Genomic DNA, 11,439 nt, shown 5'->3' on the forward strand with positions numbered 1-11,439 from the left:
ACTTAGGCAGATGTCGCTTAATGTCTAATTAGCATTATGCCAAAATTATTCTTTATTTTCTGTCTGTAAGGTTAATTTCTTGTCTCTGATCATTATTGTCTGTATGTAAGTTCTGGCCTTGTATGCTTGACATACATTCGCACCTCTTTGCATCAGAGTCGCTTCTGTAATATTGGCAGATTAATACGATCTTGTGATCTGCCCAGAATCCTGTAACTTGTATTGCATTTTTCTGTGGGAGTTCCATCTAAAACATTGTTTGATGGTTTTACAAGTACAATATTTCTATTCCCCTGGCATTAAATTAACCTTACAGCTAGGTTAATATCAAGAGACAGCAGACCTCCTTGTCTGATACAGTCCATAGTCTTCATTCAAAATTTACACTAAATTATCTTTATCTGAACATATTATTAATGTGCTTCTATGTCTTTTTCTTTTAACAGATTGATGCAAAGAGAGTTGTCTGTATTCTTTCAGTCTGAGCATATTTTAGAAAGAATTTGTAACTGACACTGCGTGAATTTGCCTGGAATTTGTACCGTGTTACATTTCCATGGGGACCGTACAAGATCCACTGAGATCTACTAAGCTTTCATTGGTCACAGCTGAAGAATCTCCTAAACACCAGTGCAAGCAGGCAAGCATAGAAAGCAACAGTAATGGATATGCTTTTACTGCCAAGGACCAGCCTTCTGAAGAATGCTTGCTTGAAGTGAACTCTGGCAGAGAAGCCAGTGTTCCAAAGAGTGAGTGGCATTGTGAATATGACACCAAGCGTCCAGACATGTTTTCTCCTGGGTCCTTCAGCTCTTCCAAAGAAGGCAGCATAGCAGCTCCAGAACCAGTAAGTTATGCTAAGCAGGAAGGCTTCAGAGCCAAAGTCCAAGCCCCAACACTTGAAGACCACACTTCAATGCATAGCGCAGTTAAAGTGTCTCCTATCCAGGAGGCTAACAAAAATATTCAAAATGGTAGTGGACAATCTTATAATGTAAGTGAAAGGACAACCACGCTCTCTGGAGGAGATTGTGATGTTGTGGAGAGCAAATCCAAGGATTACTCTATTCTTCCTTCTCCTCCTATTTATTCTGATATCCAGCAAGCAGCTCCTGCAGGGAAGGAAAATGTGGATGAAATTATTGTCTCTGAAAACAATCAAGTCTTGGTTTCAACAGATGAGTTGAGTCTCAGTCTGAAAGCCCCTGTTTGTGTGGAAACAGAATTGGGTACAAAGAATGCAAATATCTGTCCTAAGACTGAGCCACAGACTGTACCCGAATTGAACCCTGAGAGCACTACAGAGCCTTCATGTAGTTATGAGCCTACAGCAAAGGTAGTACCAGAGCTCTCCAAATTCAAAGACACAGGTACAATGACAGTAAAGCCTGAGGACAGAACTGTAGATGTGGAGGCAATAAGCAGAACTCATCAAGATGCTGAGGTTCAGGCTGTAGCTAGTGTGGAAAGCAAGTCAGCTTCTACCAGTCCAAGTATCTTGACTGCATTCTTAAGAGAGAACATGTTTTCTGAGGCAAAGCAGGACCAAGATCAGTTGCACATTATTTACATGGGAGCTAGAGGGAAAGAGCAACCTGAAATAATTGATGACTTTGCAGCACCTGTCCAAACACCTCCATCTATTGGTGTCACGCATGAGGTCCATATTCAAATACCAGCTATAGTAGATACATCGCTGGGAAATCCTACTGTCAAACTTCAGGGGAACCTCACAAACACACATGATCCAATCTGCTCAGTTTCATCAGATAAGGCAGAAGGGATGTGTCCACTGGCATCTGATAATTCTCAAGAAATGTTGGCCAAGAGGATAGAAGTGGAAATGACAGACATGGCTAAAAATAGTAGTGATGTTGCACAGCAACTGTCAGACAGTTCAGTTTTGCAGAAAACAAGACCCATTTACCAAATTAGTGTCAGTCCTAGTAATCAGCCTGTGTCTACCCAGCAGCCTACAAACCTTGATACTAAACTACCTCCATGTTTTTCAGTCCCAGCAAGTGACAGCAAATGTCAGCACTCTGAGCCCTTTACACTCCAAGGAAATCATTCTCCCTTGTGTCACAGAACATCTGAACAAGCCAAGGCTGTAGTCAACACTGTGGATACTGAGGGGACCCATCAGGAGGAACAGCTGCAAATCAAGACTGTTGGTAACTTTGAGATGGATTTGCCTAGTTTCTCCATTGATGTAAATCCAAAGAGAGAAGGAAAGGTCCATCTCAAACCTGAAGAACAGAAGATGAATAAGACAGGGTCTACTGTTGGCTCCCAAACAACGAGTGCTGCAGTTGTAGCAGAAAGCAAGCAGGATATGGATGCTGGGGATACCAAGGCAGAAACTTTGGTCAATCAGAATCCAGCATCTGAGATGAGTAGATGTTTTGCCCCTGCTGTAGGAATCAAAAATGATGAAATCCAGAAGGGTCCAGTGCTTGATGTACCAATTGCTCCTACTTCTTCAAGTCCCACACCAAGCCTTGGTGAAAAGAAGAAAAGATCCAAGGCTGTCACTGCTGAGGCTAAAGTACATCTGAAGCAATCCAAGCGTGTCAGGGATGTTGTATGGGATGAACAGGGCATGACCTGGGAGGTTTATGGAGCATCCCTAGATCCAGAATCATTGGGAATTGCTATCCAGAACCACTTGCAGAGGCAGATCAGAGAGCATGAAAAACTGATTAAGGCTCAAAGCTCCCAGGCCCGTAAATCAATTTCTTCAGATTCATCTTCAAATAAAAAACTGAAAGGGAGGCATCACAATGTTTTTCATTCCATGCTGCAGAATTTTCGACGCCCAAATTGCTGTGTTCGCCCTGCTGCTTCTTCTGTGTTGGACTGAAAAAAAATCAGGAATGAGGGTGGGAAACCAACGCATCCATTTGTGAGCGTTTGTGTACTGGTACAAGGAACTCTATAGAAATCTGAGATTCTAATACAGTGATGCAGGGTTCAGGGGAGAGGAAATTATGACAGTATATTTTATTCCCACTAGTTAACACATCTTCATCCATCTAATTTCTGCAAATGGCACATGGAACACTCATGTTCATGTAGAAGCCCCCAGTCAGTTGCCAAATAAAATATGAGCACTTAGTGAAGCACAATTCAGAACTGTCAGTTTACATAAGTAACTGAAGAAGCCAAGTAGCTTTAGACAGGAAGAGAGGGATGGCTTGGGACTATTTTTTAAAATCTAAAGCTATGTGACTAGATCTTAAATAGACTGTTTTATTTTATTTTATTTTTTTCATGAGATAATGTAGCAAAACATTCCCAAGCTAAGGGGGGAAAGAGAGAAAGTTGGGCTGTGTTCAAGTAGATAAAAGGAGTGGTGTTTTCTTAACTACATAAATAAAGTTGAGACTCATCTATACATAACATACAGGACTTAGTGCCCAAACCCTTCCAGTCGAGTTTTTCTGTAGGCCATTGGTGCTTAGTCTCAAATGAAAGGAACATAAGTCTCTAACTACGCACATGGTTCAGAGACACGTTTTCTCTAAGAATTTGGGACTTGTGTGTATTCATTCACATGTTGATTTTTCTTTTTTCTTTTGTGCCTTGTATTCTCTAATGATTTCTTTCTCAGAGAATGGATGAACACACACACACACACACACACACACACACACTTCATATAATATTAAAGAAAATGAAGTGGATGGAAATTTAGAGTGGATTGGGGAAATTAAGAATCGGTAGAATCTTTTACAGTTTCTTCATGCGCATACTTCCAGCCTATTAAGAAGGTGAAGATTTGCCTGCTGCAAAGATATTGTCTGTCTGTTTCCTGCCACTGCTTGTTTTGTCTGAGGGGAAAACAATTGCATTTACAGAAAAATTTTCAAATCATTGTACAGTGAACCAGGAACTTACTGGTCACTGGTTTAATTTCTCATGCAGAGTTATGACATTGCTGCATATTCTAGCCTTTCCAAATATTTTGTGCCCTCCAGGTGCACTGGATTAGAAATCCTGGGTGTTGAGATTCCAACATTTTGAGTGTTCAGGGTTTGGAGAAAGCTGTTCTAGAACAAGGGCTTTTATCTTGTTTGAGAAAGGAGATAAGGGTTGCTCTCTCCCTCCTGTTTGTATTTTCCTTGGTACAAAAGCACCAGTCCCTGACTATTTGTCATGCTTGAAGCTGTGCCTGGACCCTTGTGTTGATTGTTACTGCTAAGCTGAGTACTGCAGTTGGCTATATATATATATATATTTCAGCATAGTATTTCTCTGTAGATGTTCCTAGAGGTATTTGTGGGCAAACAGCTGTTTCTAGCTTCAGTTCTAAGATGGTCACTTATGCGTGTCACCAAAAATGTGATGCACAGGCCAATTTATAAATACAGATGCTAATGTAAAAACAGCTGCTATAACTGAAAGAGAAATATAATACAATTCAGCAGAATAGAGAAAGGTTGTGATCATGTGTGACTTTGGAGTATGCTCCATTTACTGGCTGGATTTTAACTGCTGATGGGTAACTTCAACCTATCCTGTGTTCTTCCTTCTTGTGTTTTTTTTAAATCTTTAAACTGGATAAACTAGAGAGTCCATCAAATAGAGAGGTGATATTATCATTCACATTGCCAGTTTCAGTTCCCAGAATTACCAGGGGTAGCAGGGGGATGCATGTTCATCAAGATAAGATGTGGAAAGGGTCTCAGTTGCACATAGTAGGATGTACTCATATAAACAGGTTTTATCCCAGTTCTGAAAATGTTTGCAGTCTTACAGCCTAGCTTCTACAAACTAGTAGTTGTACCCCACAAAAGGGTTCAATAGCTATAGTTGTGTAACAGAGCTCTGGAGGTTAAGCTGAAAAAGAAAAATACAGGGGAGATTTTGATCACAGTGTCCATATCATTGTCCAGACGTTACCTCACCATTTTAGAAAAGCAGAATTTTTAATCATGGTAATTCTAATAATACTGTTCAGTGGTGGTGGTGTTTGTTTTTTCCAAGATCAGAAGTTGCAAACTGAGACTCTGTAGCAGAGTCTACTTAAGCAAAGTAGATAAGATTTCAGGTACAAAATCAATAATTTCCAGTCAAAAGTCTGTCCGATAAAATTTTCAGGGCGAAACTACAAGCTGAGAGAAATAGATGACTGCTGCCAAAAGTGTAATTTCTGTGTTGGAATGTTTTCCTTTCCTTTTCATTATGACATCATTGTGACATCATCCCCACTACAGTTCCATGGCTTGTAAAAATACAGAAATGCCATCATGTCAGGAAGGAAGGCATAACATTGTAATGTCAAATATTATTGTATTATAAATGTTATTGCACTGTAAGAGTAAGAGAAGAAGATCCCAGCCAAAATTATTTCCAATTTGGTAGAAACCCTATGTTGCTTATAATAGGAAGCTCTGGTATAATTTCATTAATCCTCCAATTCCATTCCCTCCTCCCCAATTATGTATCTTTGCTCAGAGGTCCATTAACCAAAACAGCTTGAATATCCAATATCACCTGCACAGAAAATTATCTCTAAAAAAATACAGATATAATGGTATGATAATAAGATCCACTTGGAATATATTTAGTAAAACATGGAACAAAGTTTTGGAAGTTTCTCTACATATTGATTAAAGCTAACAAAGCTAACAGAGCTAAAAATAGAAGTTAAAGGAAATGGCTCTGTAAATAAACTACAAAGTTCATTTTTTAACCACAATTTATTGGACAAGACATGGTCAACAGCAGGTTGGGGCAAATACAAGCAACATTATAGCTTCATTGGATGTGTAATCTAGGCCATTAAATTTAAATGAGTTGAATCCCTGAAAAGGCAGTGACTTTAAGGCAACATAAATCTCAGGGATTTTTATGACTTTGGTGGTTTGCTCCACTGCCTAATAGTGATGAAAAACTATGCTTCTAATCAGACCTTTTTTGGAAAGAAATGAATGGAAAGAAAAGAAACAAATAGTAATCACCCATTCTCCCGATTTTAACCAATTCCATATTCCATTGATTTCAGTAGGGAATTAAGCATGCATGTTACCCATTTCTGCTGAAATCAAATACTAAAAATTATTTCTTTGGACTGAGCTATACCATAACATGAATGTAAAAACATGTTTTCCATTATCTTCCTCCCTGTTATGGAAAAAAATATGCTTAAATGTGATCATTTGTGACCATCATGTGTATGGGCTTTCAACCATCATCATTAGAGCTTTTGGAATGTACATCTTATCAAGCCTTGCTTTATTGTTTGTCTTGCAGCATGATAAACTCTTCTGGCAGGGCAACACACACAATAGCTATGGCAGGAAATTTCTTGAAAGGCATTCCAGTTCTTCAACCTTTCCTTGAACGATGTACTATAAACCCAAACAAAAACAGCTCTGTTGCATTTTTTAATCAAAGAACTGAGCTTTTATCATTGTATTTTGCACAGATACCTTTTGGGAAGATTTGTGTGATCTAATTTTTGACTTTAGCCATTGTGACTCCTGGCAATCTATAACTTAAGTATATGGACAAAGCCAAAAAAAAAAAAAAATAGAAGTTAAAGGGAATGGGTACGTAAATGCCTGGAAAAAAAGATGAGTATCTCCCCACTTTATTGAGTTTCAGTCCTGTTGAGCTTGATAGGGCTTATTTTTGAATAGATGTGCACAAGATTCTCATGCTGGCTTGAAATTATACATTTGGAGGTCATCATGTTAGAAAACAGTTTATTATAATATACACAAAACACGGTTGCTTATTCACAAAAGGATCAAAGTTAAACTTAGTCAGGTCCTATTCCCTTAAATGGGCTTCAAACCACCAATAGGAAATGGAGGTCCATGTATTACACTGTATCTTTATCTGGTCCTCTATGCAAATATGAGAAAGTTCAGTGGTTAATAGAAATCCCAGGGTTCAATCCCTGCCATATCAGCTGAAATACTAGATACAGAATAGGGGAAATTCCAAGGCTGATACCTTGATGATCCAGTTTGAGTTAGAGCAGACAATGTTGGTCTAGATCAGGGTTTCTCAACCTCAGCAACATTAAGATGTGTGGACTTCAGTTCTCAGAATTCTCCAACCAGCATGGCTGGCTGAAGAATTTTGGAAGTTGAAATCCACACATCTTAAAGTTGATAAGGCTGAGAAACTCTAGTCTAGATAAACACACACTCAAATGTAGTGTAAAATAGCTTCCTATGATCTTGAGCTGATATGATTCATTAACACAACAGTTCTATATGGTGATAAAATTATGCAGTATAACATGGAAATTATGGTTGGTAATATATTATGGAAAAGTACATGATCATTGGCTGCTCCTCATAACAGCTGTATATTCCCTCCAGCACTGAAGGCAATTCCCCAGTTTTTGGAAAAGACAGGCCAGAGGATGCTAGTACACCCACGTCTTCACAGGAGGCCAGGATGGAAACAGAATACTAAGTTAGATAAGCCTCTCCATGTTACCAACAGAGCTGAGGTTCTTATAGCTATAATGCTGTCACTTTTGTTCATTTATTCTATTAAATTTGACTGCTTTTGTGTGCTTAATAATTAAAGAGATTTTTAAAAAATCGAGCCATTTTAGCAACCTCCATGTAAATCAGTGTTATTCTTCAGGTGAACCAGATTTTTAGGAGTCATTTGTAAAAAAGCAGTTATCTGGAAGGGTTCTTCTTGAAAGCAGCAGAGGGAAATTTTACATTAAGGAGCTAAAATCTGGCTTGTGTATTGTAATTTGAAGAGTATGCAACAGCAATAAATGTTATTGAAATCAATGGGATTGGCCCCTAAACTGAGAAACAAGATAGGGGTAGGATTCCTATTCCTACTGTTGTTGTTTTTTTCTTGTTGATCCTGATCCAGTTTAATAGCAATCCTTCTGTTATGTCATAGATATAAATGGTGCATTTTGTATCCAGAAAAGGAATCATTCGCAATTATAAGGTTAGATCCTGACTGTTTTATTAGAATTTCAGCATGTCAAGTTAGTGGGGACTTGGGCAAAATGACCACAGGGACTCTCCTATTCCTAAGTATTACACTGCCAGTTTCTATTCCATCCTGTCCCAAATTTTCTTCCCCAAATTCTATTTTTTTAACTTGTAAACATTTTTCTGTGAAGCTATAGTCATGACCAGTTTCTTCATGATATCTGAAGATATCTGAGAAAGAACAGCTTCTTTAAAAAGAAAAGAAAAGGCATGGATGCCATTGCATTTGGGAATCCTTAAAGTACCTTGTATATGATTGCTATACATGATCTCTTCCTAGCCTGCTTTAGCAATCTGAAGAAAGTTGCAGACATGTACAATCTTCACCAACTTCCTAGGGTCTCCTGTTTTCCTTCCACAATAAAGCAATACATCTCTATGATAGTTTAGCCTCTGTTAGCATATATAGTCTTCAAATATTTGTGGGGTCTCGATTGGCAAATTTAGTCAGTCACTGAATGCTTAATTCAACATCTTCTTAGCTTTACATTTTGCTCTTTTCCCAAACTGTCCCTTTTTATTCAGTTCCACCCTGGATAAATGTTTGATAACTGAATTGCCATGTATGGGATTTGTCCTGTTGATGAAGTCTGTACTCTTGACACTCTTCTGTTGTCCAAAATGTGAACTTTATGTGGATTGTTTGAATAATAGTAAATGTTGGTGGTATTGTTAGGTAAGAGTTGTTGATGCTTGACTTCTCTTACCACCTCTTGTCATACTGTTGGCACCAAAATGTCTTTGCAGCTGTCTCACATTCAGAAGACCTACTGTTTCTTAATGTTTATTCTTGTGTCTTCAGATGCACTGTTTTCATCCAAATTGTCCCCATGGATTGTGAAGTGGCATCCGTAAAATAAACTTTTGTCATTTTCTTCCACATTTTCTCTTCAGGATAAGGCTCTGAATCTTGAGTACTTTGAAGAGATTTTCTAGTGAAAATTTATTACAAACCAATGACTGTGAATTGCTTATAATGTGCCAGAACAATAGAAGAAATAAACAGCAAAAGACATATATCCAGATATAGATGGCCTTGAAGTGCACGACAAAATCTGGATGCCTCCTTTTGCCTCCCTCTTCTTTTACAACAAATACTGGCTTTTCAGTAATGGATGAAACCAAGTATGGATTTAAAAAAGAAAAAGACAAAAAAAAAAATGGACTTCTTTGACCTTGAGGAAATGGGAACATTTGTCTTAAAGATTCTGCAATTCAACCCAAACACCTCTAATTATAGTGTTTCCAATACATAGAGAGATACCTAAGTATTTTAAGAACTGAGAATGACTGAAGAAATTAAAGGCAAAGCTTCCAGGTACTTGACTTCATGTAAACAGGCAGAGCAATTGATAAGGGTACACCTATAGTATAAATGTGTGTGTTTTTAGGGAAAAAAAAAAAACTTGGGACTCATAGTGACAATACAATGGGCACATAAGCCAAATGCATTTGCTGTTGAGCAATAATGTGCCCTGGATTCTCCTTGATGTTCCCCTCAAAAGTCCATAACACCAGCACATTTCATGTTATGAGATATTACTCTTTATTTTTGAGGACTTTGCTGTGTGAATTCAGAATATAAGCAGCTTTAGTAGCCTGTATTAATAATTATTAACAATGGTCAATTCCTCTGGGATATCTGTGGGGGATGTATGTCAAATAACAAATGTAAAAAGGGACAGCACTTTGCATGGTACCTGCCATCTTCTTGATTTTTTTGCACACCTACACACACACACCCCAAGACACTTCTGCTCCTCCTCATGACCAGAGAGTTGGTAAAAGAAATCCCAGTTTCATATCAACAACCCATTTCTATCACAACAAGAACATTTTAGCAGTCTTAGAAGATTATCTGAATCGTTAGACTTTTGCCTTATAAAAATTATCCATTAAATTCTATTTAAACTGTTAAAAGTAACCATCAGAAATGCAAACATATACCTAGCCCTTACAGATGAACCAGAATTGATGGAAATTTTGTTTTAAGTAGGCTTTCAATGACAAATCCCAATTTTAAGTCTCTTGAGTGCAAAGATTTGGAGCGGGTCTAATGTTTGTGTCTAACAGACACAAACACGTGCAAATGCAAACTCATAGCCTAACAATACATTGGAGTATTAATAGCACTCGGTCCCAGCATCTGGTTTATGCCGGGATTTGACCCGACTGACCTGACCTGCCAAGGATCCAGTCCATCTCCTGAAAATGAGAAGGCTTTTAGGCTGCTAAAGCTGCCTTACGTTCATGTAGCTGTATTCTTTTTATATATTAACAGGGAAAATCACTGACTGATGTGCTATACCAAACAGCTAACTTTAGCTTGAAGCTGTACCGTAGCATTTATTTTGGATATTATCTTTAAAACATGCATGTGAGAACCGGTTCTATAATAATATACCAGAGTTATATTATTGGTTTGGGCAACTCCCATGAGGAAGTTCCACATTTTGCTGTTTTACATCTTGGATTTCCACAGTAATATAAATAAACAATGTCTTTATTAACTCTGGTTTGTTTGTTTGTTTCTTTGTAGATCAAGTATAGGGGAGAAAAAGCCCAGGTTTGAAGGAGGAATCTGGACTTGGAAACAAGGGAATGGATTTTGAATCTGTGTCCTACTGGTCAAGACATGGCAAGACAGTGATTGCATTTTATACATTCATTTTATTGGTTAGATTTAGATCCTGTCTTTCCTTGAATAGCTCAACGTGGTTTCCATTTGCTTATTTTTTTATATGCCCCTGGGAGTTAAATTGATTTGGAGAAGCAATACTGTCAAAGAAGAGTGTTTATGCTCCATTATGTTGTTTTCCAATAAAAATATATCACTTTCTCAAATCTGCTAATTACTATGATTTGGAAAGAAAGTGGGGATGATATGGTAATATAAAAAGTGATACAGCCCCAAGGATGCTGAACCCCCATGCCTTTTCTGAATTTGAAGACCCCAGGAGATTGGCAACTGGCAGATGATTTGTACTACAACTCCCACAATCCTTTGTCTTAGGCCATGCTGGCAGGGACTGATGGGAGTTGAAGTCCAAAGGATCTGGAATACAACTAGAGTACACCAAGTTCTCTACCTGTGATGTGAATCACTTTGGGTGTCTGTAAGAAGTTCTCCAGAAAGAAAATGTATCTTCTTTAGATGGCTGATCAGACAGAAATGGCAGTGGGAGAATGAACGAGCTAAAGAAAAATCTTTGAAATTGGAGGAATTTGAAGTCATTGAATTGAATTTCCAAGCAAATCTTACAAAACTGGAGAAGGTTCCACTATTCTATTAGCTTGGTTTCACTATATTGTTGTTCAAATAAAGAAGGTAAGGTCTGCATTTCCTACACCTTAGGAGAAGGTGAACCGATGGGAAAAAGGCAGATATGGCAGGGGACTGGGGCATTTTCTTTCTTCCCAGTCTTCTTTTGACAGCAGCAAAGCTTTCATG

At 38.1% G+C, this 11,439-nt stretch overlaps 1 protein-coding gene across 1 annotated transcript in view; it reads left to right on the forward strand.

Moving 5' to 3' along the window:
• Window positions 1-10,498, forward strand: part of GPRIN3 (GPRIN family member 3) — a 33,294-nt gene extending 22,796 nt beyond the window's left edge. Inside the window, exon 2 of the mRNA XM_007427389.3 lies at window positions 447-10,498. Coding sequence (XP_007427451.1) covers window positions 557-2,863 — 2,307 coding nt within the window. The 5' untranslated portion in view covers window positions 447-556 and the 3' untranslated portion in view covers window positions 2,864-10,498. The remainder of the gene's footprint in view (window positions 1-446) is intronic.
• Window positions 10,499-11,439: the final 941 nt, after the last annotated feature.

The sequence above is a fragment of the Python bivittatus genome, unplaced genomic scaffold, assembly GCF_059951505.1.
Source record: "Python bivittatus isolate LINGU-HERP-01145 unplaced genomic scaffold, Pbiv_v1 ctg000070_np1212, whole genome shotgun sequence".
Taxonomy (NCBI): Eukaryota; Metazoa; Chordata; class Lepidosauria; order Squamata; family Pythonidae; genus Python; species Python bivittatus.